At 48.7% G+C, this 26,985-nt stretch overlaps 3 protein-coding genes across 5 annotated transcripts in view; 1 reads left to right on the forward strand and 2 right to left on the reverse strand.

The window, feature by feature from the left end:
- The first annotated feature begins 279 nt into the window (after window positions 1-279).
- On the forward strand, window positions 280-4,791 carry KLHL10 (kelch like family member 10). The gene is made up of 5 exons (XM_059489249.1): window positions 280-461; window positions 1,182-1,668; window positions 2,490-3,107; window positions 3,544-3,693; window positions 4,420-4,791. The coding sequence occupies exons 1-5, from the start codon at window positions 316-318 to the stop codon at window positions 4,789-4,791; spliced, it is 1,773 nt and encodes a 590-aa protein (XP_059345232.1). The 5' UTR covers window positions 280-315.
- A 1,406-nt stretch (window positions 4,792-6,197) lies between these two features.
- Window positions 6,198-11,188, reverse strand: KLHL11 (kelch like family member 11). Its single transcript, XM_059489199.1, has 2 exons — window positions 10,698-11,188; window positions 6,198-10,487 (listed from the first exon to the last, which is right to left on the reverse strand). The coding sequence occupies exons 1-2, from the start codon at window positions 11,186-11,188 to the stop codon at window positions 8,891-8,893; spliced, it is 2,088 nt and encodes a 695-aa protein (XP_059345182.1). The 3' UTR covers window positions 6,198-8,890.
- Window positions 11,189-12,034: 846 nt separating this feature from the next.
- Window positions 12,035-26,985, reverse strand: part of ACLY (ATP citrate lyase) — a 28,420-nt gene continuing 13,469 nt past the window's right edge. For all 3 annotated transcript variants that reach the window (XM_059489160.1, XM_059489162.1, XM_059489161.1), the window contains exons 9-28: window positions 26,517-26,653; window positions 26,052-26,113; window positions 25,763-25,880; window positions 24,573-24,727; window positions 23,238-23,328; window positions 20,909-21,050; window positions 18,279-18,447; window positions 17,738-17,842; window positions 17,321-17,517; window positions 17,054-17,135; window positions 16,602-16,712; window positions 15,959-16,086; window positions 15,683-15,776; window positions 15,300-15,454; window positions 14,806-14,956; window positions 14,162-14,305; window positions 13,869-13,982; window positions 13,332-13,414; window positions 13,028-13,104; window positions 12,035-12,853 (exon numbers count right to left, since the gene is read on the reverse strand). In XM_059489160.1, the coding sequence (XP_059345143.1) occupies window positions 12,759-12,853; window positions 13,028-13,104; window positions 13,332-13,414; window positions 13,869-13,982; window positions 14,162-14,305; window positions 14,806-14,956; window positions 15,300-15,454; window positions 15,683-15,776; window positions 15,959-16,086; window positions 16,602-16,712; window positions 17,054-17,135; window positions 17,321-17,517; window positions 17,738-17,842; window positions 18,279-18,447; window positions 20,909-21,050; window positions 23,238-23,328; window positions 24,573-24,727; window positions 25,763-25,880; window positions 26,052-26,113; window positions 26,517-26,653 (2,410 nt within the window). In that variant the 3' untranslated portion in view covers window positions 12,035-12,758. The remainder of the gene's footprint in view (window positions 12,854-13,027; window positions 13,105-13,331; window positions 13,415-13,868; window positions 13,983-14,161; window positions 14,306-14,805; window positions 14,957-15,299; window positions 15,455-15,682; window positions 15,777-15,958; window positions 16,087-16,601; window positions 16,713-17,053; window positions 17,136-17,320; window positions 17,518-17,737; window positions 17,843-18,278; window positions 18,448-20,908; window positions 21,051-23,237; window positions 23,329-24,572; window positions 24,728-25,762; window positions 25,881-26,051; window positions 26,114-26,516; window positions 26,654-26,985) is intronic.

A 26,985-nucleotide genomic window follows, 5' to 3' on the forward strand; every position in this document is an offset into this window, starting at 1 on the left:
ATCTGGGGCAGTGGAATATTCCTGAAGGGCTGCCAGCACATGGCTGGTCCTGCTCCACCAAGACAGGGCAGGTCCAGGAGCCAGCATAACCCGGGATTGGGGAAGTAAGGCCTGGGGGCAACCACAGAATGCTGGGCCTGGGTCAGCCCTGCATCTGTGATGTCATTATGGGGCACAGTCCAGAACCAGCAAGGGGGTTCAGTGCTGGATGTTTGGGGACAACACCAGAGTGCTCCACACACCTCAGCAAGGTCCACTGCCTCTGGCCCCAACGTGCGGGATAGCTTGGCACCTAGCAAATATTCACCCTCCGCCATGGAGAGGAAGATGAGCGATAGGAGTTGCAGCATCTCCAATGAACTCCGCCTGGAAGGGAGATTCTGTGATGTGATCATCAGTGTAGATGGGGTGGAATTCAAGGCTCACAAGCTCATCCTCTCTTGCTGCAGTATCTACTTCAGGTCAGTGCTTGAAGCACAAGGGGATGGGGACAAACAGTATGCCCTGGTTGAGGTCACCCCACCTCAGCACTTCCCCAGGACTTCCACCTGCCCTGAACCTCTCACCAGGTGATTTCCCATAGTCCTGACACCTCCCTGAACACCAGGATTAATCCATGTACCAGTGGCTCTTGGCAGTGGTGTTGGAGGAGCCCCAGACGCAGCGCAGGGCTGGAGCCTGGCCCAGCTGCCACGGGGCAGCTTTGCCTTCCCCACACCCTGTGACTCTCTGGGGTTCAAGGCCAAGTGTTGGTGCTGCACCTGGGTTGGGGAAACCCCACCCCAGTGGGCTGGGGGATGAATGGATGGAGGGCAGCCCTGGGGAGAAGAAGTTGGGGTGCTGGTGGGTGAGAGGCTGAATACGCTCTGGCTGCGTGCACTGGCTCCCAAAAACCCCCCATTGTCCTGGGCTCATCCCCACAGCGTGGGCAGCAGGCCATGGGGGGATTCTGCCCCTCTGCTCCTCTCAGGTGAAACCCCCTGCCCTGCTGCCTCCAGCTCTGGTATGCTCCAGAGGCTGTGTCTCCTTTTTCAAACAAAACCAGCAAGTAAAACATTAATCAATAAACCACGGGGCCTCCCAGAATGGCTCCTACCAGTGCCAAAACTGGTGTCCTGGGGGCAGGGGGAGCACAGGGGATTTGGGGGCAGGGTTTAACACGGCGACACCAATGTTTTCAGGACTCTGTTTACCAACTGGGACAGCGCAGGCAAGATGGTCTATCAAATCCCTGGCATTTCAGCTGAAATGATGGGTCTCATCATCAATTACGCCTACACTGGGACAGTACCGATCACAGAGGACAACGTTGAGAGTTTGCTGGCTGCAGCAGATCAGTTCAATGTCATGGGCATCGTCAGCCTGTGCTGTGAGTTCCTCAGTTCCAGGCTGTGCTTTGAGAATTGCATTGGCATTTGCAGACTCACTGACTATTACCACTGCCCCGACCTGCGCGCAGCTGCCTGCGTGTACATCCTGCATCACTTCGAGGAGGTGTCCCAGGTGTCCGAGGAGTTCCTAGACCTCTCTGCCGAGGAGCTGGCACACATCATTGAGAAGGATGAGCTGAACGTGCGGCGAGAAGAAGCCGTGTTTGAGGCTGTGCTGAGGTGGATCGCTCATGACCCGCAGAACAGGAGGCAGCACATCGCCTGCTTGCTCAGCAAGGTGGGTGCAGAGCAGCTTTGGAGCTGTCCCCGAAGGCTACTGAGGGGGAAACCATCAGGATCTATTGGAATAATTACCAGTGTTGCTGGACAGGACGTGCCTGAGCTTGTCTGGCCCTGCTGCTGAACCAAACAGCGGCACTGTGGTGTTTCACCCCACAGACACTTTTGGCTGGCTGGGTGTGTGGTGTTTCACCCCACAGACACTTTTGGCTGGCTGGGTGTGTGGTGCTTCACCCCAGAAACACTTTTGGCTGGCTGGATGCTGCAGTTGGGTGCTTGGAGGCAGCTCCAGGCCTGCAGGAGCTCTGGTGGTGCTGGGATGGAGCCTCCCCCCATAACAGGGTCTGCTCCTTGGGTTTACCTCTGTTGGAGCAGCTTTAAGGCAATGGTGAAGGAAAGGAGTCAGTTCTGATGGAGGGTTTGGATCCAGAGCTTTATTCTGGCCCACAGGCCTCTGAATGCAGCAACTGCTCCAACAGAACTCCCCAGTCCCTGTGGTTTGCTTGCCCTTTTACCCAGGGGAGAGGGGAAGGAAAGGAATATGGGGACCACCAACCAGGTACAGGAGAGGAGGTCTCAAGGGACAAAGGACACCTGGATGGCCCAATGCCCCCTAGGGGTAGAGGGCATCCTTTGAATCTGCCAATCACTCGAATGCCAGGATTGACAGACAGTGCTGGGCAGGGGTCAGGGTGTGGAAAGGTGATTGACACACCTGGGGAAGAAATCTTCAGGGAGAAACCTGGGATATCTGAGGCAAACCACGACATCACACCACAACAAGTGTCAGCACTCCAACCTCCTCCTTGCCCGTTTCAGGTTCGACTGGCACTCCTACAATCCGACTACTTCATGAACAACGTCAAAGCTCACGAGTACGTGAAAGACAACGCCAACTGCAAAGATCTCATCATCAGTGCCCTGTCCGAAATCTACGACCTGAACTCCTACGGCCAGAGTTCCTCAGTCAACGCCAACCCCCTCACCCGGCCGCGCCTGCCCTACGCCATCCTCTTTGCCATCGGGGGCTGGAGCGGCGGCGGCGCCACCAGCGCCATCGAGACCTACGACGGCCGCACCGACAAGTGGCTGAACATCCCCTGGGAGCAGGAGAGCCCTGTTGCCTATCATGGCTCAGCTTATTTGAAAGGCCACGTCTACGTTATCGGTGGATTTGATGGCACGGATTATTTCAACATCGTCAAGCGCTTCGATCCGCTGCAGAAGACGTGGCAGCAGGTAGCGCCCATGCACTCACGGCGCTGCTACGTCAGCGTCACCGTTGTGGACAACTTCATCTATGCCATGGGAGGGTTTGATGGCTACATGAGGCTCAACACAGCGGAGCGCTATGACCCAGACACCAACCAGTGGACCCTGATCACCCCCATGCACGAGCAGAGGAGTGACGCCAGTGCAACCACGCTGAATGGAAAGGTAAAGTAACCCCAGATGAGAGAAGCTGGGGTTGCAGCATGAGGAAAGTTCACATAAACCTTCACTATATCTGTAACACTTAAATTCATAACAATTTATGAAATCCTGGAGCTGCAGATATAAAGTAGCCTGCCTGTTGTGGCTATAACCAGGAGTACAAAAACTCTTCCAGAACTGCTGCCAACCTGGTGCCCAAACAGCCCTTTTCCTGGCCATAGGTACAATACCAGGCTTGTCTGCTTCATGCAGCTTGGAAAATCAAGAGTAGAAATCTTGCTGGCATCAACTCTTTGCACTGCTGCTACTTCAAACCCAGGATGACAACACCATTCCCACTCTAAAACAGAACACCCCAAAAATCCTGCTACAGCATTCATGTTTCCTCACCAAGGGTCTAACCACCCCATTCACACTTTCCCACCTCTCCTGTCCCCAGGTGTACATCTGTGGTGGGTTTGATGGTGATCAGTGCCTCAGCTCAGCTGAAGTGTTCAACCCCACCACAAACCAGTGGTCCCTGATCGCCCCAATGAGCAGCAGGAGAAGTGGAGTTGGGGTGATGGCGTATGGGAACCAGGTGTACGCGGTAAGGGCCAACACCACCCAGCACTGCAGTCCCTGGGGTGGCTGCAGCTCCCACACCTCCAGGGTGGCCATCTGCTTATGTGAGGTTTAGGGATGTCAGAGCCAGAACGGTTGATGCACTTCCTGAGAATGTTATCACCCATCACACTCTTTTGGGTATAAAAAGGGTGTTTGGCAATGTTTAAGCAGCTGCAGCAAAGAACGCAATTTCTGCTGCTGCCAGCAGCATCAGCAGCACAGAGCAGGGACTTGGGCCTGCTCATCCATTGTTTATCCTCTCCATGGACTGCATCCAGCCTCTGGAGAAATGTCAAGATTGACAGTTGCATAAAGTGCTTTGGAAAGCTGCTCAGAGAGGAGGGAGCAATAAGCAAGAACCATGCTTGGAGAGCTGGTGCTCTCTGCCCTGCCCAGAGATCTGGTGCTCTGCCCTGCTCAGAGATCTGGCGCTCTCTGCCCTGCTCAGAGATCTGGCGCTCTCTGCCCTGCTCAGAGATCTGGTGCTCTCTGCCCTGCTCAGAGATCTGGTGCTCTCTGCCCTGCTCAGAGATCTGGTGCTCTGCCCTGCTCAGAGATCTGGTGCTCTCTGCCCTGCTCAGAGATCTGGTGCTCTCTGCCCTGCCCAGACTGCAGCCAGGGAGGCAGCAGCAGTTCCCATCTCACTGTACCTGCCAGGACCTGCCTGAGGAAAGGCCCCTCTCAATCTCTGTCCCTTTGGCATTCCCAGGTCGGAGGGTTTGATGGGAACAGCCGGCTGCAGAGCGTGGAAGCGTACAACCCCATCGCCAACGCCTGGCACGCCGTGCCCTCCATGCTAAACCCACGCAGCAACTTTGGCATTGAGGTGATGGACGGCCTCTTGTTCGTGGTTGGGGGCTTCAATGGGTTCAGCACCACCGTTGCCACCGAGTGCTACGAGGAGGACACCAACGAGTGGTACGATGCCCACAGCATGGGCATCACCCGCAGCGCCGTCAGCTGCTGCGTGGTGCCAGGACTCTCCAATGTCATGGAATACATCGCCAGGCAACACTACTACCAGCACAGCTCCTCCATGGACATCTTGTTCACCAGCTCAACTCGGAGCTCGCCGTTGTAAATAGTTCCCCTTAGCTAGGAGTGTTGTGATCAGCCATCACTGGATGCTTGTGTAAATAGTTCTGCGTATCTAATAAAGTCTTCTGAGCATCCCACCACTGGATGCCTGTGTAAATAGTTGTCTTTTAGGTAATATAGTCCCCATGGCAGCATGGGAGAATGTTCTCTTGTTCTAAAATAAAAACAATAGTAACAGGCCAAAAGGATCATTACGAATTCAAATTTTCACTCAACAGCATTACCCAATGTGAGCATCAGCCACACCCTGTACATTAACTTAAAAAAATCAAAAGCACAACAGAATGCTAGAGAAATAAAAGGTTTATTTTCATTAATTCACCTCTTACAATAAACTTTAGTACAGTGTATTTAAGGTCAAGAACAGGACAGCAGGATCTGTTTCAAAGGGCCTATGACACACACAACTTTACCTCACAGGTAGGGGACAGGAGTGCTGCTCCCCAGGAAACTGCTGTCCCTCTGTTAATATGCCAGGAGAGCAGAGCTGCTGCAACCCACAGTGACATGGACCCACGAGGAGAATCTGACTATTAATGGTCATCAAACAGCTCATTAGTTCCACACTCTACATTCATATTAGTAACAGGGTTAGATCCTCAAGAGCACCTGTTTTATCAGATTTCACCCAGGACTGTCAAAGGGGAGATGGCTTGTACCCCAACCTAAGGTGGACAGAGCTGAAAATAAATCCAAGACCACTTTCTTTACACTTGCTTTTCAAAGCCAATTGGATGTTACAACATCCTGTTACAAGGCTGTAATATTAAGAACACAGAAAGTTCTAATTCCTTGGGACTGGGTTTGTTTTCAGCCACCAGGGTATTTCACAACACAAAAGACGAGCCAAGAGTTTGGATTTTAATATTTACTGTAATGGAGAAAAATGTCATTGCAATAGTCAAGCAGAATGCTGGGTACAGTTGTTCACAGCACATGAAACATGTTTGCTTCATCTGTGGAATGGACTCCCACTGTGTGCAAGGGAGTCCATTAAAAACACAACCCCTCTAATGGAGTATCCAGGTAGTTATAAAATATTATGTACACATATGGCCCCTGGGAGTTACTAAAGTGACCACTACCACCTGGCAGGGGGTAAAGAAAAGCAGAAATCCAGGACATGTCATGTGTTTGGTGGCAGGAATCAGGACAGGTGTAGAGGTGTGATTGTCCTAAGGAGGAGGAAAACTCCCCCCAGTGTCCTTTTCCCTCAGTGAGGCAGCACTCAGCCTTCTCACCCTTCCTGAACACACACTGCTGACAGCTGAGCAGCCTCCAGAAACACACGTGAGGAATTCCCAGGCTTTTGTTTATGGGATCATCTGATAAACACCCAGCAAGATATGGTGGTCAAGGGCACAAGGAAATTGTTATGGATTCACAGGCTTGTGGGCTAAACTGCAGCCAGAGCCACGAATGCAATTCTCCCACCACCTCATGTGATGCAATGGATTATTTATTTGATCTATCAGTCACAAACCACACCAGTGCCACTGGTCCCCTGGGATTCAAGGCTAAAAAACCCCAACTGCTTAAAACTATCCCAGAAGTGGCAGAGCAAACACCGAGAGCAGCCTGTGCTGCTGCCAGCCCCCACCCCAAGCACGTGGAGGGACAGCAAGGCACACACAGCATGCAGCTGGCACACACGGGTTACCTGTCCAGGGATGGGGCTGGCTCTCAGGGGAGTGCTTTGAGTAAATGCCACAGCTTGTCCAGCAGCCCAAAGTCCTCCTGGGAAGTGCAATATCAATTTTGCTTAGAAAAGGCAAGACTGCAAGGTTTGTTCTTGCCTCTCTGTTGCACAGTGCCATGGATTAAATACTCAGCTTCTATTCCAACTGAAAGAACCATCTTGGTGTTTCTCCCTACAGATTGTCTGTATTTGAGGAGAGGCTACAAGAGAGCTTGGAGAGAGCTGTGGTGGTGACCTACCGCTCCCCAGCTGCCTGTTTAATCCCTCCAGCTGGTTCAGCAGGGTGGAAGACAGAACTCCTCTTAAGTATGTTAAAATCAGCTCCCACAAATTGCTGTTACATTGATGGATTCAGCACCAGAGGCATTTGCAATTTATCACAAACTGCTGCAGCAATTCCATATCTACTCCAGCCAGACCAGCAAGAGTCCATGGATCAACCCCAGCTTACAAACCTGCAGCAGCTGTCTGGGAACAGCCACCTGCACACATCACCTTACACTCACCTATTTCCTCTTGCATGAAGCCAGCAGTACAGACTTCACCTGCCCCAACAACCAAACAGGCAAAGAAAATAAAACATGGTTACCACAGAGGAGTAAACCAAGACAAACTTCAGAATTTCAAGTCTGGTAGTTGTTTTAACTAAGGCTGGAGACTCTCTCACAAAAAGACAAGTTGTTGATATCAAAGTGGCCCACGAACCACAAAGTGGAGCTTTAAGGGACATACACATCAGAGAAACCTTTACACACTGAGTGGTGAAAAGACTTACCCCAAGTTTCAGATATGATCTGGGCTGCCTGTTGAACTGGAAAAGGAGAATGAGCAGCTCAGGAAGCAAAACAATTAGGACCAAAACAAACCCCAAATTGGTTAAAAGTTCTTTGCAAAGAACTAACCCACAGCAAAACCACCAGCAAATCATCAATGAACCAAGAACAGTAACAGATTTTCCAGAAAGGTTTGTCTACACAAATTTTGTAATACCCAGGTTACTCCTCCCATTCCCTTCCCTAAGATCCTGAGTTCAGACTGCATGGAAAAACCTGGAACATTCAAAAGAAGGGAAGGATGGGGAGAAAAGGAGGTAGGAGGTATGCACTGAAACTGTTGGTAAATGAAAGGGTCCTGGAGCTTCTTGGATGGGGAGAAGGAGTGCTCAGTGGGGCAGAGAGGCAGGGATACCCCAAAGGGACTATCCCACATTCTGTTTGTTCCCTGGGAGTGCAGCAGGAAGCATCCAGAGACAACCAGGGCATTTGCATGTATGTACAGCCACCCCAAAATGCCAAAAGGTGTTTAAATGAGTGTAAATGTCACCCCAGAGCAAGTGGGGAAATTCAGATACCTGGAGACTCTGAAAGCCCAGCTCTCCCCCCTGCAGGAGCACAGCTGGGAGCCCCTTGGGACAGCACAGGAGGGCAAAGGGTTCTTTCTGATTGTCAGAGAGGCTGGGAACAGCAGGGGCTCTTTCATCACTTTTCACTAGAATGAAAACGTGCAACATTTGAGAAAAGACCTACGAGTAACTCAGGTTTCACTGTATTTCCATGAAATAATCCCACTCTCACTGATCCACTCTGACAGAACTGAACAACCAGTGTGGGTGGGTGGCTCATGGCTGGGTGTCACTCCTTTGCTCAGGCTGTTGACCCAAGTTTTTGAGTCAGAGACAGACTCAAACCTGCAATACACCCGAAAAACAATCCACTGCCTCAAGCTCTCTTTTAGCAAGGGTTTTGTGTCCAACCAATCATCCATTTATAAACAAACTCTGCAGCCTCTCTATAACACACAAATACAAAATATTTAATACACATAGAAACATCCTGAAGTAATTTCATAAAGAAAGATTGTGCTTTTGTTTCATACAGAGCTATTGCACTTGCCTCCAGCTTGGGAAAGCCAAGTACACCAACACCAATCCTGTGAAGTTTAGTCACTGAGGAGAGAATCAAAGGAATGTCAAGAGATAAGTGCAAATGAAACAGGTGCTTTCAAGCACACACAAATGTAACCACTAAATTATTAAGAGAGAGATCTTTGATTTTCCAAGTAGAACTGTTAGAGACTAACTCTACAGAAATCCTTGGAACCAAAGATCTGAGGAAAGAAGTAACAGGCTTAATGCTCCCAGAGACATTTCACAGCCCGATACAGGCTACAGCTTATCCCTGGGCATCATTAAGGAATACTGTTGGATTCATGGAGTGTCTCAATTCCCACCCACCCTCAACTTCTGAGCTTCTGAATTTTCAGTACACAACAGATGCTGGTTTTATGCATCAAAACAAATCCACACCCTCATGTCTTATAAAGACACATCAAGCCTAACAAATGGGTTTATTTCCCAGGCTCATCAGGAGTGCCACTGCAGACACTAGCACTCGATCTGGGAGCGCGGCATCCTCCGTAAGCTCAGGGAGTATCGGTGGATCTCCTGCATCTGCCTTTCCTGCATCTGCCTGATTCTATCTTTTTGCCACATGAGATTTTGTGGCATGGGGTACCTCTGTGTTCCCTGCAGGCACCTGAAGGGGATTCTCACGTGGCAGGCAGTGGCTCTGCAGCGGGGCTGTGGCATGGGGGGCAGGAGCATCCAGCGCTTGCGCTCGGCGCAGTAGCGATAGGCCTCCTTCCTGTACTGCTTGTCAATGTCATCGCTGTTCTTCCAGCCCCCAATGATAAACACGTCATCTTTGTAGTAACAAATAGCTGCTCCTTCAATGCTCAGCACCTCGGGGGGCAAGGATTCCAGGATTTCATCCGAGGCCCGGCTGGAGATCTTTCCCTTGGCCTCCTCGTTGTCTATGGGGTAACTCTTGGGGCAGCACGATGCCGTGTGGTAGAAGTTGGTGCTGGCCACAGACATCTGGAAGGAGCAGTAGTTGTCGATGAGGGGCAGGGATTCCACGTCCTGCCACTGCCTGGTTTCAGCATCATATCTGATAATAACAGCCCTGAGCCCGTCCTCGCTGTCGCTGTCGACCGGGGTGCGGGCGGCCACGTACACGTACCGGTCCTCCACGGAGACAGCCTTGACATCCCGCAGGATCTTCGGTGCCGACTCCAGGTTCAGCCATTTGTCCTGCTCAGGATTATAAATGGCCACATCTTTAAAGCCTGGACTGAAATTGCCGTGCCCGCCAATACTGTACAAGTTGCCTTTCACTTCAGTAAGGCCAAAGGAATGCTTCCTGGTGATGAGGTTTGAAACCTGCTCCCAAATATTTCTGTTTGGATTGTACCTCTCCACAGTCTTGGCAAAGCCTGGTTCCATGGAGCCGGCCACATACACGTAGGACTCTGTCACGGCCACAGCGTGCCCATCCAGGTGGTTGTGGATGTGAGGCAGGTTGACCCACCTGTCCTCATCGATGAAGTAGCCCACACACTCGCTCAGGTAATCGCCACCCTCGGACACACCGCCGATGACCATGATGACGTCCATGTTCTGGCCAAAGCGTGGCAGCAGTGCAGCAGGGCAGGCTGAGTGCTGCAGGTTCCCCGATTGCAGGTTCTCAGAGCGCAGGGCATGGCTCTCCACGGCCTCGGACACCAGCTTCACACAGGCCTCGCTGCTCGACACCAGCCGCTCGGATTTCACGTGGCGAGTCAGGTACGTGGGTTTCATCTGAGACAATCTTAGCAGCTTAAAGAGATCTTCAAAGTACCTCTCTCTTTCCTCAGGGTTTTTCTGAACCCACTTCAAAACAGTCTCAAAGAGGATTTCTTCAGAGTCCACCGTGATCTCCGAGTCTGAGAGCCAGTCGCGGACAAGGTGAAATGGCAAAGTGTAGAACTCCTCATCTTGGATGACTTTGTGGAAGTTCCTCCTGATCATATCCTGCGCTTTGAGGGCCAGCTGATTCAGGGAATACATGTGGGCCAAGCTGTGAACCGCCACACAGTTGGAAAGATTCAGCTTCTTCTTCAGAAACTCTCCGCAAAAATCCTTCAACCGGGTCAGCAGAAACCTACAGACAAACAAGGGAGTTAGACATCCCTAGAGGTGTTCCAGGCCAGACTGGATGGGGCTTGGAGCAGCTGGGATAGAGAACGTGTCCCTGCCCATGGCAGGGGGTGCAACGAGATGAACCTCTAAGGTCCCTTCCAACCCAAACCAGTGCGCGATCCTCGGCTGCAGTGACCCGGTCCCTGCCAGCCCCCGCCAGGGCCGCACTTACCTGTCCGCCATCTCCAGCACCTCATGGACGTTGCCGGGGCTCACGCGGATGGTGCCGGTGTACATGAAGCCGATAACGGCCTCCACCGTGTCGGGGTCGGGGCCGCCCTCCGAGCTCCACTTCTGCAGCTCCACGCGACCCGAGCGCGACTCCGCGAACCCTCCCGAGAGCAGCGGCGTGAAGTACTCGGTGGCGGCGGCCAGGACGGACCGGTGCGCCCGGTACTCGCGGGCCATGCCCGCGCCGCCGAAAGCTAGCGTGATGTCGCAGTACAGGCCGTGGCGGCGCTGCTCGTTCTGCCGCCAGGCCAGGTCGGAGCAGTGCGCCGGGCACCCGAACTCCTCCGCCTCAGCCTCTCCATCCGCCGCGCTCCCGCGTGGGGCCCCGCGCTCCGCCTCGGCCGCCGGCGGGCCAGGACCGGGGCCGGGACCGGGGCTGGGACCGGGCTGCGGCTGCGGACAGGCCGCGGCCGCCGCCATCTTGTCGGACATGGCGGGCGGGGCGCGGCGCCGCCCCCTGGCGGAGAGAGCGCGCGTTGCAGGGCAATGGTGGCGACGCCGTGAGGGGAGCGGCTGCCAGCGCAGCGCCCGGGACCCGCCAAGACCCCGCGGCTCCTCGGCGCGGCACCCCACGAGAGCCCGCCTTCCCTTCACTCGGGACCCCCATACAGCCCGGGAGCCCCCGGGACCGCCCGGGACACCGCGTCCCCTCACCCCGGACCCCTCGGGACTTTGCCGTATCCCCCGTGCCCTCAGGCCGGGACCCCTCGGCTCTCCATCCCCTCAGCCCGGAGGCCCCAGGACCCCGCGTCCCCTCAGCCCGGACCACTCGGGACTTTATCGCATCCCCCCATCCCCTCAGCCCAGAACCCCCGGGACCCCGCGTCCCCGTCGTGGCAAGGCCCCGGTGCCTTTCCACTCAGAGACTCAGGCAATCCTCATCCTTTTCTTCTTCCCCGTGCCCTCCCTGCACCTGGGCAATTAGGAATTCTCTCACTCCATGGTACATTGGGTTTTTAATTACAACGCAGTAAGGTGTATAGGTGGTTATTTCATGTTTGCTATACACACAGTGCAGTTCTCTAACTCTTGTATAATGGTATCAGAACTAGCTTGTGTCCTTCTGCTTATTCTCTACTTAAATTTTGTCTTTTTGACCTTTTTCCACCCAAGGTGAAGTCTATCTGCAGTTTGATTTTTATTTCTCCCCTTCTAAGTCACCTGAAATAGACCCTGAGGAGTAATTGCTTTGAAAGTTATTTTGTTAAATGACAACTTGTCACATCCCCTTAGACACTGTTTAGGGACAACTCACAGAAATCACACATGGAAAGAGAATAAATTAGTAACGTGTATTTATTTGCATTTGGTTACAGTACACAGACAAGGAGGGCACTGAAATTATTACTGAGATATTTTTGCAGCTGCAGATTATATGAGTGACAGTGCACAGAGCAGCAGTCAGAGGAAAGGAGAGGTTGTTTGCATAAATACAGACACTGGAGTACAGGGATTTCACAGTTTTCACAGCAGTATGTTACAACTTTACACTTTAAATTACTACACCAGCTTGAGTAACATCGGTTATACTTTAGCAGTGGTTCCAGGATTCAGGTACAGTCAGACCAAGGACAAGAACATGATAAACAAATTGAAAAACAACAGATAAAAAAAAAATATCCAAAGTGATGGCTTATGGGAATGACAGGCACGTTCCCCTCATGGGAAAGGTACAGCTTGTTACCAGAGTTCAGTAAGGCATACCTATGAGCCAAACTCTACCCCCCAAACCCTAAATCACTTCTGGAACAAAATGAAATGAGAATAGAAAAAAATAAAAGTGTGAAAGACGGTATTAAATACAGCAGGTAACAGAGGGAATAGCACAAGTTTTGGTTTTATTAGAGTAAGTTTCTATCCTTATAAAACAGTCGCTTTGCACAGTTTGACCAGGCAGCTCAACATCTCTGTCCCAATAATCATCTTTACACATCACAGTCCCACTGTGGCTGTCCCCTGGCCAGGTTTCTGTCCTGGTGCACTCCAAGGCACCAGCAGCTTCTCACATGGTCATGTGCTCGGGCAGGACGTAGGAGATGTCATCCCAGGGGTGACGGTACAGACCCTGCTTCAATCTCTTCTGGTCCAGGTAGTGCCCTAAAAGGAGAGTGGTTTATGTTACAAAATCCCCATCCCTCCTTTTAAGTCTTTGCCTTGAGTTGGATTTCTGGGGTGCATTAAATCCCCCCCTGAGTTTCAGGTTTTTCTGGTGTTCCTAAGGCAGGGCAGCCCCAGGAGGAGGGAAGGGGCAGGGGGATGTGGTGAACTCACCAATGAATCCCATACTCCTGCCCAGCACAAAGATGCCATTGAGAGCTCCTATATCAATATATTCATCTGCTTCTTCCCTGCAAAACAAAGGAAAATGATTCCTTAAACAGATGATTACCAGGAGCCATTCAATCTCAGATGGGCTGCCACCTGCTCTAGTGCCACAAGCCACACAAATTCCCCTGGCAGCTTTCTGCCCCCAAAAGTCAAGCCAGGCTGTTTCCTTGCCATGTCATGGAATTCTGCTCCTCAGGATCTGGCAGTGCAGCTTCACATGATGCAAGTACAGCTTCCCCTCACTCACCGTGTGAAAGAGCCACAATTCCTGAGCACGTCAACAAAGGCCACTCCAATAAAGCCATCTACATTCAGGATAAGGTTTGGTTTCTGCAGGAAATAAAACACATGCAATAAAGATGTCAACGGTGCAAATGGTGTTTACATGGCACCTTTCACTGATGATTTGAGGGCTGCCTGTAGCTGGGGGCACACCAGCCCAGCAGCCTGAGCAAGAGCTACACTTAATGGAAATGCTGGAAAATCAACCCAAAACCCTCTAGAGTCATCCCCCAGAGGTTCCTAGCAGCCAGCAGCCTGGGATTTACACCCAGCAGTGCCACTGTGGCCACACAGATGATGGTTTGGCTTGTTCAGCATTTTCCTGGTAGCCAAATGCCTTCAACCCTTCCCAAACTGCAACTGTACTTGGCTTCAACTCCACCCCAGACACAATCCCCAGCAACAATTTATGAAGCACTGCACTGAAAATCCAGCTGAGGCCCAGTCACCTTCCCTGCCATGAGAAGCAGTGGCCAGAGCATTCAGAGCTGCTGCCCCTCACCTTGGAAGTCGTGATTTTTTCTACTTCGAGCGCGTAGTCCAGCAGGGGAGTGGCTGGGAAGTGCTGCTTCACATAGTCCTTGAGAATCTGAACTCTCATGTCAGGGTTGTTTATCTGCAAGTTCACAGCACATTAACAGTCAGTGATGTTGCCTCTCACTGATACCCTTTGTAGATTTGGGAGAATTTGGTCAATAGCTGCCTCTGAAACTTGCCGATTTTCTTGCCTTTGTTTTTGCTCCCCCACCCATTTGTAAAAATCCCTCAAAGTTTCTCCTAATGCAGTTTTCTTACTGATTTCACTCTGTGTCCAATGCCCATGATCAGCTTCCCTTCTTTCTTCATTTTATTCACAAATTCCATGGGGATAATCCCACTGTCAAAAGCTTTGCTGAACATCTTGGCTGCAGCATCAAGTGCTCCCCCAAACCGGTCACCCTGGGTGCAGAAGAAAGGCAATTACATCAAAGGACTCAACAATTAAGATACAAACCCAAGATTATCTCCCCCATCCACCCTCCTGGTCTCTGGAATTCATGACATTAGAGTTGGGCAGGCACCTGAGAGAAAGCATTTGCTTATCTCTCACAATAATGCCAATTTGGAGCCAGTGCATCTCTGCTAGAGACAATGTGGGGGAAAATGCAATTCAGTGTCTGTTTTAGCAAATCTTGTCACAGTTCAGGCACCAGAGTCAACACTGACACCAATTTGGCTGCTACAAAATAGTTCTAGACTCAAAGGAGTCAAACTAGTCTGACTTACTGGAAAAATGGACCAGATTTGAAACCAAAACCAAACTACTACAGTTGAAATTCAAAGTTTGAGTGGACACACACCACCAGTCTGTGACTGCAGCCAACCCAAAAATAAATAGTAATAAAAGCTAGAAGAGTAATGAGTAACAAAGCTAAACCTCCTGAATATCAGGTACTCACAATAGTAAGAAGGCCTGAAGTGAGGCTTGAAACCAGATCTTTGCCAGCCCTGGCACAGACAATGGTGTTGTGGGCTCCAGACACGGCTGGCCCGTGGTCTGCTGTCACCATCAGGCACATCTCAATGAACTGGCAGGCGTACCTGGGCAACCTGGGCACAGACACCACATCAGTCAGGGACACAACACAAATGCAGATGTTTGTAAAGTCCCCAGCCCCTCCAGAGTTGAGGTGACACAAGTAGTCACAGAGTGTGAATCAGGCCTAGAATACAGAAGTTTCCTCAATGCACCACAAGACTTGAGGAAAACTTCATCCTGAGATTAAAACACACTGTATGCAACCCAAAATGCTGATAGAGTGTCATGGAGGAAATACAGAGATGGCATTCCAGTGAATCTACCTTCACAAAGGAATCCTGGAGTTACTTTTTTTGCTTAGAAGTCCATTAATAAACAAGCAAAACAACAAAGAATTTGCAAGAACCACCTCACCTCCTCTGAAACCAGAGCAGGCCTAGAACCCCTCCAATTCCCATCTCCTCTTTGAAGACCTCAGTGATGGGCATGCCAGCATAGATCAGCTCCTGGCCTCGCTCGTCACAGATGCTGGTCATGAAGGAAGCAGGTTTGCGGATCAGCCCCAGCTCCTGGAATTCAGGGTAAAACAGGATGTTAAACACCCCACTGCAGCAGAGAGGGCAAACAGCAACACCTCAGGCTTGCCCTCAGAGCAGCTTCCACAGCCCAAAATCAGCACAGCTCACAAAGTAACACTACAAAGCACAAGGTACAACCCCAATGTGGCATCCAGAATCACAGCCAATGCTCTGGCTGATTCCAAGAAACCCAAAAGCAGCTAAATCAGCACAGCTCACCCTTGCCCAGGAGTAATCCATGGGTACAGTGGGAGGAGGCACTTCCTCAGCTGGTTCAATCACTCTTTTGGCCACAAGATCCTGGTACACAGACCTAGGGAGAGAATCCATTCAGTAACTTTGGTCCTTCTAAAAGATCCAAGAGAGGTTAAAACCCCTTAGACCGTAAAACCCCACAATAAGTAGAATCTGCTTTCCTTAAGCAAAAATGTATTCCCTATCAGGCCAGAATCAGTGTCCTGACAGTGCTGAAGGTGTCCTGTGAGTGTGACTTACTGAATGACCTCTCCCAGCTCATCAAAACTCCGGGGAACAAACACTCCAGCTTCCTTTAAGGCTTTGTTCTTTGCTACAGCAGTTTCAGAGGCCTGGTTGGCACAAGCTCCTGCATGGCCAAACTGCACCTACAAACAGGAGAAGAGAGCACTAAGGAATACAGATTGTTACCTGCAGAGTGCAACAGAACAGAGTCCTGACTGGGAACAGCAGTGGCTGCACATCTGTCTCATCTGGGCTGCCAAAACTCCTGGTTACAGTCAGAGCCAACAGGGATGTTCTGAACTGGAATCACTCCAGGCTCATTCAATTTCTGGCTCCCTAAACTGCCCCTCTTCAGAGCTGTTTAACATAGATCTTTGCCATTCCCACTCCAGAAACAGGCAGCTATTGGAATTTGTTACTTTCCCTGGCATCTTTGGGGTCCCTTCACAAGTAAGCAGAATCCTCTGGAAATTTCCTGTGACAGAACTATAGAAGCACAAGATATCTTTAACTTTATCATTTATATTTATGAACTTTCGCACATTAAAGTTACTACTGCCAGTTCTGGAAGGTTTAGGTACAATGAATGAAGTTGTGTTTTATTTCCTGTTGTGGATATATTCCTATTTTATGCATTTTCCCCCATTTTTACACGTACCTCTGAAGAGAACATGGTGGCACAGGTACCAATGCACCAGCACACCACTGGCTTGGTGATTCGGCCCTCTTTAATACCCCTGCAGATCTTGTACTCTTCTGTGCCTCCAATCTGAAGGAGAGAGAGATGGTTTCAAGCTGCACTTTTGCTAAAACCAGCTCCAAAACACACAAAGAAGCATTGCTGGGAATTTTCCTCCTTTTTCACAGAATAATGGCTGAAGTGTCATAACAAAACCTCCTGATTTTTCTTTTTATTTATTTTAAGTAGGGAAGACTATGCTTGCCTGTGGAATACATTCAATTTCTTTTGACGAAAGCAGCAAGAAATAAAATTTGGAATATTCAGGAACAGTAGAAGCTGCAATTTAGGATCCTTGTAACCAGGTCAGATGCTCCCAAAACAAAAACCACACACAGGTATTTCTCAGAGAATTAAGTGGTCTCACTCACCTCCCCCAGCACTACAATCATCTTCACTCCTGGAGTATCCTGATAACGCAAGACATGATCCATAAAAGTTGAACCAGGATATCTGTGTGCAATCAGAAGAAATGGTAGAAATTTATTACATATATTTTTCGGAAAGAAAAACTAACACCCAACCTGCTCTTGTTGCAGCCCGAATTGCAAACAGCAACACTTCCTTCTCCAAATTACCAACAATTCCTCTGCTGACCAGCTTGAAAACCAGTGCCAGCTGAAGGTGCCAGCTCATACCTGTCCCCTCCAATGGCCACCCCCTCGTAGACCCCGTCAGTGGTGCGGGAGATGATGTTGTTGAGCTCGTTGGACATCCCTCCAGAGCGGGACACATAGGCCACGCTGCCAGGGCGGTACAGCTTCGATGCCAGGATGTTATCCAGCATGCCTCCTGTGTTGCCTATTTTAAAGCAACCTGGCTTGATCCCACCAACCTGTAAGAGAAAGGTGTAAAGCTCTTTAAAATTGTGAAACTCAGGAACGTTTGTGTAAGGCAGCACTTCCATAGAGAAAGGAGGATGGAGGATGGCAAAGACTTTAAGGTGGGAGAGTAGCATGCACTTCCTGTGAGTAAAGACAAAGTGGGTTGTCTTTATTGCAGAAAGCTGATCTGAAGGTTAAGAAAGACAGGAGAAAGTGGCCATCAGCACTTACAGTTGCAGGCCCAATGATGGTGACTCCCTTTTTATCAGCTGCCTTGATCAGTTTGCGTGTCAGGGCCTCCGGAATGCCCTCAGCAATAATGGCAATGGTGCGGATCTGCCAATGGTGAGAGAAGGAAAATCACTGGTACCCCAGAGAGCTGCCCCTGCCAGGCCCCTGGGAGGTCACCCTGTGCATTCTCATCCAGGAAGGCCCCAATGCATGAATCTGCAGGTTGCCATGATCTTCACAACAGCCTCAATGCTCTGGTCAGGGAATTTTCTCTCCCTTGCACATCAGAGCAGCACTGAAGTAGTTACTGCTAACCCAGAAACACCAAGTTCCTCTTAAACAAATTGCAAGTCCAGCATTAGGATTTGCCAGGGACCCTCAGCATCCTCCTTACATTCTGTAAAGGGTTAGAATTGGGGGTTATCTACTAACTCAGAAAACCAAGACAATTTGCTAATGCCATCATGGTTTAAGAAACACCAGTATCCTGCTGACAGGGTCATCCTTCTTCGTTTAGGCTTCTTCTGGATCCTGCACTCACCTGAGGATAATTCATGGTTTCAACAGTGCTGTCATAGGCAGAGCGCAGGGACGCAAAGTTGATGAGAACATCCACCTCTGGGTGCTTCCTCATGGCATCTGACATGTTCTTGTAGACTGGGATCAGGATCTCCTTGTGGCCCCAGTAGAACTTCTGCCTGTGGTCACCCCTGTGGAAGAGAAGACAGAAAAGCCCTGACCTGAAGGCTGCTGGAAAGGCAAAGGGACACAGTGCATGCAGACAGAGGAGTTTACAAACCCCATGTTCTCAGTCCCTGAGACTGACTGAGACACTCACGAGCACGTGAGCGTGTCTGGGGAGGGACCATATGACAGCAGAAGGATCTTCAGAGAATAGGACAAGCAGCATATGGAAGGAGACGGGCTAATGGGGACAGAGGCATCCAGCAAGATGAATAAGCTCTCCCACAGTGAAGTTACCAGAGCCTTAACTCTACTCCAAGCTGGAAGACAGAATGAGGCACAGAAAGAGTAATGAATGAGAGGCGTGCAAAGCTGTGTCACTGGGCTGGGCTAACACTGGACTGAGGGAACAGCAAACCAGGATCTGTAGTGAACAGCCAGGACAGCCATGGGAGGGCCAGTCAGCTTCCCAGTCCTGCTACAGGGGGATTCTGTGTCATGGATATATTTTAAGAGAAATCCTTTTGCTGGGATCTTTTCTTCTGAGAAGCTCAGAGGTCTCAGAAACAAAATGTAAACAATAATTATCTGCTGCTGTGGAATGCAACAGGTGCATCTTTGATTGGTCTCATGTGGTTGTTTTTAATTAATGGCCAGTAACAGTCCAGCTGTCTCAGACTCTCTAGTCACTCACAAGATTTTATCATCATTCCATTCCTTTCCTTTCAAGCTTTCTGATGAAATCCTTTCTTCTATTCTTTTAGTATAGTTTTAATATATAATTTCCTTTTAATATATCATAAAATAATAAACCAGCCTTCTGAAACATGGAGTCAAGATTCTCATCTCAAGTCAGGGTTGCCTGCAAATTCAACAATTCTGCCCATCCCACAGGCACTGGAGGGGCAGCACCTGGGAAGGTTTCACTGTGGGCATTTATACACAGTAGATGCTCTGACTGGAACTGCAGTGAAGTCTGACTGAGCAGTTATTTGTGTGTGTGGATACTGGCTGTGCTCCCATACCAGTACATTCACAACAGAACATTGCAGGTTTTGCCAGCCTGGCTCCCTCCGAAAGGTCAAGCAGAATCAGATAATTACAGGTAGCCTTTAACTTCAATCCCTGTTGCTTTTTCCTCCTTAATCAAGTGCAGCACTGCCTGAGGCTGCCACTCACATTTGGACACGTCTGTGCCTGCTCTCAGTACCCTGAGGTTTGCACTTGCTGAGAAGTTATTACAGAGCTGCAATTACCATCAGAGCTGCAGAATAACTGTACAAGGTCTTAATTGTCAAGAGGAGAAATTCTCTGCAGGACAGAGGCTGATTAGACATCAGCTCTCCGGGATGTCTGTAAATACCACAGGAATGAACCAAAGCTCCTGCCAGGCTCTGGGCTCCCATCTCACTGTTCTGGAAGCAACAGCTGCTGTTTCCCTTCTCCCTATTTTCCCTATCCCCACACTGAGGAGGAACAATAAAACAGCTCATGCACACCCAACAGCCCTTCTCATCCCTGTAGGCATGGGTAAAAGAGGGTCAACACCACAAGGGAACTCTCTATTCCACCAAAGGATCCACAAGCTTCCTGCCTGCTAAGAAATCCCTATTGCAAAGAATATGAACAAGATTTTTTTTTTTTAATTTTGTTTGGCTTTGGTTTGTCAGCAGAGCTGCTATGATTGTGGATAATATTTGGAGGGGTAATTCCTGCTGCTGCAGGCACAAATTAAGGTGTCTTAGACAAGCACATGGCCAACAGCAGGTGAGTGGAAGAAGCCTTACACAGCCTGCCTGCCTTTGCTGAGCCAGGGGGCTGGAAAGAAAGCCAAGGTAGCCAAACCTTGTCACTGTCATATTTTCTGAAAAATCCCTTTGCCAGGATTTCTTCTCCTGGGAAGATGAGAAGCCTTAGAGAAAAAACATATTATCTCATTTGCTTCTCCCCGTTTTGCTGCTTTGGAATTGTTTACCAACAGGTGCATGTTTGATTGGTTTCATGTGAATTGTTTTTTACTTAATGATCAATCACCATCAGCTGTGTCAGACTGAGGAGTCAAGTTTTCATTATCACTCTTGTTAAGCCTTCTGTCTGGATCCTCTCTCATTAGTATAGTTTTAGTATAGCATTCTATAATATAGTAACATAAAATAATAATTTAGCCTTCTAAGAACATGGAGTCAGATTCACTCATCTCTCACCTTCTCCTGGGGACCCCTGCAAACACCACAGACATCTTTTAAAAAGTGGAACTTCAGTTCTGTGGTGAACACTAAGCTGTTTGAACAGCACAGCCCAAAATCAATGGTTGAAGAAAGCAGCCTACAAAGCCAACCCAGGGTGGAAAGGAGCAGAGGGAAGGCGTTCCAGCAGGGATGGAGACCAGGGCAGAGCCCCACTACAGAACCACAGAGACTGAGAGAGGAGGAAGGTCACAGAAGAGCTGGAGGGAAGTGGAAATGTGACACAGTCACAGGTACTTACGTGAAGGGATAAACCATGGCAGCCACTGAGGGCTCATCCCTGGAGCAAATATAATCAAAGTCCAGCATTCCTTGGACAGCCCTGGTCTGCATCCCCCACACAATGGCCTTGGTGTGACGGCTGAACAGGGTTGTGGCTTTACCTGCTCACAAAGAGGGGAAAAAACCAAAAATCAATCTGTCACCATCGTGTTTTCTGAAAAATCTCTTTGCCTAAGATTTTTTCCTGGGAAGCTAAGAAGCCTCAGAGAAAAATGAAAATAATAATTATCTGGTTTGTTTCTCTTGTGTTTTGCTGCTTTGGAATGTGGTTTGAAGATTGTTTATCCAACAGGTAGTTGTTCCACTAATTTAATGTGAATTGTTTTTACTTAATAACCAATCATGGTCAAACTGTGTTGGACTCTGAAGAGAGAGTCACAAGTTTTTCATTAGTATCTTTTAGCCTTCAGTTTGTATCCTTTCTCTATTCTTTAGTATAGTTTAGTATAGCATTCTTTAATATAATATAAATCATAAAATAATAAATCAGCCTTCTAAGAACATAGAGTCAAATTTATCTTTCCTGCTTTCAAGGGGGTCCCTGAAAACATCACACCAATCCAACTTCAAACTTGAGCAAGACACAAACTGCAACTTCACCAAATGCCTGCTGAAAGGCTCCTGGATGAGAATTCCCCCACCTCCAAACTGAACCCAGGAGATGAAATGGAGTTTGTAGGATGGAGTAGCCCCACTGGGCAAATAAAGAAACTGTAGATGAATTTGCAATCCCTTCCTTGGATTCTGAACACAACAGCCAGGTTTTGGGGTTCACTAAAAATGGGCAAGTGAATCACAGGAGGGAGCTGGTATAGGAGAGCAGTGAAAACTGCCTCTTCTCTCATGAGCCTTTCATATTTCTCCCAGTTTTCTTATGCAAACCTGAAGAGAACTTTGAATTTCATGTATTTATTTGCATGTAGCCCAGTCTGGGTGAACCATGAGAGGCTGGTCAGGGCACCATAGCAGAATGATAGAAAACTTTAAAAAAACAAAGGGCAGGGAATGGGAGAACAAAGAAAATAAAGGAGCTCAAAATACTTGGGTTTTCTTTTCTTTTTTTTTTTTCTTTAGTTATCAGAATCCACCACAAATTTCACGGCTCCAATAATTTATATCAGAGTTCACATTCACTGCAACATGACTTGTTATTAGGGAACTGAAAATTCTGTTTATCTTGCAGGTGCCTGCAGGGGGGTACTGCGAATATGTTCTCAGGAACACCAAAATGCAGACCCAGAGAGGCAATGATGTTTGTTTGAGAGCAACAATCCAAGAATTCCCCTTCTGCTCTCCCTCCTCATGATAAGGGAGGTAACTTGAAGCTCTACTTTGCCTCAGTTCAGCAGTTTATTCTCACACAGCACAGAGCCCAATAGAGTTTTAAAGTCCCTACAAAATAACTTCACTGAGCTTTAATGGTTTGCTGGATTGTTAAGACAACATTTAGTTAATTTGTGACTTTTCTGTACTTTCCACACCTGATAACCAGCACCCCCTGCACTACTTTGTTTCCCTTTGAAATAAGATACCAGTTACTGGTCACTCCTTCTTTTGGAAAGCAAAGAGAACTTTTCACTAAGTGCCTCAGGCTGATCTTCTCTGTGGTGGTTGTGTGGGGGAAGGGAAGAAAAAACAAAGTTTGTTTGAGACCTGGCCCTCTCTCCCCCAGAAATAGGAAGTATTTGTGCAGAGGTACTTGAAAAAACAGATGAGAATTCACATGGTGACAGCTAAAAATGCTGGGCAGGAGGAAAGGACCAGACAACAAACACAGCAAACTTTTGGAGAGGTAAAACAGCAACAAAACTAAGAACTAAAAAAAGTCAGCTGCCAGCCAGGCCAGGCACATTCAGCAGGTCACACAGGTCCTACCTGAACCAGGTCTCGAGGCTGGGATTGAATCTGTTGGAGAGAGAATCACTCATGCAGTGGAATGACAGAGCTGACTGCTGCCAGCCCCTGGCCAGGCACCCAGGCAGGTGCTGCAGCAGCCCTGCTCTCCTCTCCACAGCACTTTGGGGTTAAAAAAGCAAGAAACTGGAGCCCTCTCACTGTATTTCCTCTGTTTGTGCTGTTCCTGAACATCCCAGATCAGGGCAACTCTGACTTGCTGTGTGTATGATGAGCTCATGGCACAACTGCTAAACCACTTTACATTCCAGACAAAGATAGGCACCACAAAACTGCTTCCCTTTACATCCAGGTAAAAAAGCATTTATCTCATGCCCATCCTGCCTTTGGGAACAGCACAGCACTGCCAGCAGCACTGCCAGGGCTGGACTTACCAAGAGGAGCTGTTGGTTTTGCCTTCTTGGCTGGAGCAATGCCATCTGGTTTGGACTCAGAGAAGGAGGCAGTTCTGCTCGGGGCTGGAGTCTGAAAGATTCAGAAGCCAAGTCAGTGAGGGACAGTGCTCCAGGTATGGCCTGGGGCACAGAGGAGGAGGTGGCCTTGCTTTGGCTACACTGGTTACTACAAATAAAACCAAAAAAATGAGTTTTCAGTCAAGCAACAGAAAACTGAATGACCTGGTTGTTACTGTGATACGTTATGAAAAATCCCTTTGCCAGGATTTTTCTCCTCAGAAAAGAAATGGAAATAATAATTATTTAATTGCTTTGAAATATAGTTTAGAAGTTATTTACTAACAAGTGCATCTTTGATTAGTTCCACGTGAATAGTGTTGATTTGATAACCAATCCCAGTCCAGCTGTGTCAGGACACTGGTCAGTCATGGGTTTTAATTATCATTCTTGTCCAGCCTTCTGATGTAACCTTTCTCTTTTTTTAGTACAGTTTTACTATATCATTTCTTATAATATAATATCATAAAATAATAAATCAGCCTTCTGAAACATGGAGTCAAGATTCTCATCTCTCATCTTGTCCTAGAAACCCTTACAACACCCAGCAGGTTCAACAGTCACACTGCCAGCTTTGAGGGGCCACATTTTGTGCACGAGTGAGATTGGGGTGGCCTCTCCTGATAAACTACCCCAGTAAAGCCACATTTGTTTTCCTAAAGCTTCCTACAAATACACTAGTGGCCAAAACGCCTTTCCAGCTGCCTGTGGGAGGCTCCTGACCCTGTCCCCATGGGGAGGAGCTCCTAAACCATCCTACACACACACTAGTGGCCAAAATGCCTTTCCAGCTGCCTGTGGGAGGCTCCTGACCCTGTCCTCATGGGGAGGAGCTCACTAAGGGGTTGCTGCTGGCATTGAGGAGGAATTTGAGAGGCCACATTCTGTGCACGAGTGAGATTGGGGTGGCCTCTCCTGATAAACTACCCCAGTAAAGCCACACTTGTTTTCCTAAAGCTTCCTACAAATACACTAGTGGCCAAAACGCCTTTCCAGCCTGTTTGGATGGGCCTTTGGGATGCTCCTCACCCTGTCCCCATGGGGAGGAGCCCACCAAGGGGTTGCTGCTGGCGTTGAGGAGGAATTTGAGAGGCCACATTCTGTGCATGAGTGAGATTGGGGTGGCCTCTGAACTGCCCCAGTAGAGCCACGTTTGTTTTCCTAAACCATCCTACACACACACTAGTGGCCAAAATGCCTTTCCAGCTGCCTTTGGGAGGCTCCTGATCCTGTCCCCTCCCATGGGGAGGAGCTCACCGAGGGGCTGCCACTGGCGTTGAGCAGGAAGTTGGCAGTGTGGGCTGCAGCTGGAGGCTGGTTGGGGATGGGCCGGTGGCCCAGGGCCATGCCCACGATGGCTGTCATGTGGGTCTCCGTGCCAAACACGTGGATGGGGATCCCCGTGGTCTTCCCTGTGGAAGGACACATGAGCAGTCAGTATCCTCAGGGGAAAACACTTTCTCAAGGAGAAAGAGCTGAGGGTTTTTTGCAGGACAATGGACACGTGCAACATATGCACAACGCAGCCTTCAGAGACCTGAGTAAGGTCACAGCACCCTTGAAGGACACAACAGCAGAAGGAGACAGTTCAGGATGCAAAGGCAGACAAGAAAACCACAGCAAGCCACATGAAGAAGAAGGACTAACTAAAATTAACTAAAATATTAAAATGAGTGTGTAGAAGGATTTAACCAATCATGTATTAGCTTGAGGCGTGAACAATAGAAAACAGTATAAATACAGCTTGATTTTTGCAATAAATTGGTTTCACTTGATCAGATTGATCATGGTGTGATGTCCTGGTGTTACTGATCCTCTGTAAGAAAGCTCTGGAAACCCAGGGCACCCAGGGAATATTTCTGTGTCTGCTTTGGGGTGCCCTGACCCCCAGGGGAGCTCTGACTTTGACCCTCATTCATGGAGAAAGTTTCCAAGACTTCAACATAGACTGGAACCCACAAAAGTGTGAAGTAGATTATAAGAGTAGTGTGCATCACTTGGTGAGAAATTGAGGTTTTGGGATTTTTAGTGTGTTGTGGATGGAAGCAAGATGGAGGGCACAGGGTGTCGTCCTGGGTTTCTTCTTCTTCCTCCTTCTTCATGGGTTTGGGTGGCATTTTGTAATTGGGCAGAAAAGTCCACATTGGGATCAGTTATTGGGTTAAAAGGGAAAATAAATCCAGGTGTCAGTTCTTAATTGGATAGTTTAGTTTTAAAAGACCTTGTACCAAGAGATTGTTGGCCATTTTGTGCCTTCTAATGAAAAGCTGCCCAACTCACAGCAGTGAGACTGTGTTACTGATAAGAACTAACAAACACTTGAGTCCAAACATGAACTACTGTCTCAAGTGCCTTCAATCCTGACCCAGAGAAACCAACCACTGAAACTCCCACAGTGGAAATAAAAAGATGCAAAAATAAAACTTAAGGATGAGCTTGGTCCTTACCAACTTCTCCCATGACACGCAGCCCTTCCTGGTAGTTGGGGCCTCCTCTCCGTACAAAGATCCTCACCTCATGCTCCTTCAGAGGGCCTTGGTAATCCTTAATTGCTCTCACAATGCCCTAAAAGAAACACACAGGACTGGTGACCCAGGCAGCCACATTCACCCTGTCCCATCATCTCAGAAACTCCTGGAAGAGATGGACTATGAGCCTCAGCCAAATGTGGAATTGGGAAGAAAGGCTGGAGGGTGACAATTGTGTGTTTGCTGCTGTTTGAGACTGGTCACTTACTTTAAAGGTAGCTGCTACATTGGTGAAGTTTGCAATGCTGCCTCCAATAATCAGGATCTTCCCTGAGGGAAGAAACACAGGTAAGTAAAGCCATCCCAAGAGCAGAGTACTCCCAGATCAGGAAGCAGTTAAGGACAAAGTCAAACAAAGCTGCAGAGTAACTAGCTGTATTTAGTAGAAAAAAAAAAAAAAACAAAACCTAAAGCAGTTAAGTTTAGTAGAGCCTGCAAGATAAGAGCTTTGTACCAAGCAAGAATGTCTGATAAGGATCTCTCAGGCCCCGTGAAAAACCACAAGTCCTCTCTTAGAAGCAAGAGCTGACAGAAATCCAACCCTGATTTGTTCAGAAGGCAGAAGTACACTGAAAGCTCTGCCAGGGAAGGCTCAGCATAGTAACAGCCCAGATTTCTCCAGGTTCATCTGCCAGCCAGGTTCACAGCTTTGGAATTGCAGCATCTCCCTTACCTTCTGGGTGCTTCTCTCGGGTCATGAGGGAGAGGATGGTTTTAGCATAGTCATAGGTCTGCTGCTCACTCGGGGCTCCTGAGTACTCCCCATAGTTTGCCAGCTCATTCACACCCCCCAGGTCACAAATGGTGTCACTAACAATAAAAAAGCAGTTATTTAAGAGATTAGTTATAATTTGAGCCACTATAAAGTTCCTAAAGTATTCCAAATCCCTGGGAAGTGGGACTCTTAACAGAGGGACAGTGCTGTCTGCTGAACACAAAGCTGCTCTCATCTTGGTGCCAGTTGCAATTAATATTGTCATGTTCCCCAGATGCAAACTCAGTGACCACTACAACAATCATATCACCCTCAACAGCCTCCAGCCACCTTGTTTCTTTGTCAGTGAGAAAGGAACTGACAGAGTTAGTTACAGTACAGTAACTACAGTACTTACAGTAACTCTGTAAGAAACTGTATCTAACCC

The sequence above is a fragment of the Ammospiza nelsoni genome, chromosome 26 (genome assembly GCF_027579445.1).
Source record: "Ammospiza nelsoni isolate bAmmNel1 chromosome 26, bAmmNel1.pri, whole genome shotgun sequence".
Classification (NCBI taxonomy): domain Eukaryota; kingdom Metazoa; phylum Chordata; class Aves; order Passeriformes; family Passerellidae; genus Ammospiza; species Ammospiza nelsoni.

What these genes read in the sequence shown, in the direction of transcription:
- KLHL10 (XM_059489249.1), top strand. Translation starts at nt 316, where the DNA reads ATGGAGAGGAAGATGAGCGATAGGAGTTGCAGCATCTCCAATGAACTC. An exon ending in TGCTGCAGTATCTACTTCAG is followed by an intron (nt 462 to 1,181) that starts GTCAGTGCTTGA and finishes CAATGTTTTCAG; the next exon opens with GACTCTGTTTACCAACTGGG. An exon ending in CAACCACGCTGAATGGAAAG is followed by an intron (nt 3,108 to 3,543) that starts GTAAAGTAACCC and finishes TCCTGTCCCCAG; the next exon opens with GTGTACATCTGTGGTGGGTT.
- KLHL11 (XM_059489199.1), bottom strand. Translation starts at nt 11,188, where the DNA reads ATGTCCGACAAGATGGCGGCGGCCGCGGCCTGTCCGCAGCCGCAGCCC. An exon ending in GTGCTGGAGATGGCGGACAG is followed by an intron (nt 10,488 to 10,697) that starts GTAAGTGCGGCC and finishes GTTTGTCTGTAG; the next exon opens with GTTTCTGCTGACCCGGTTGA.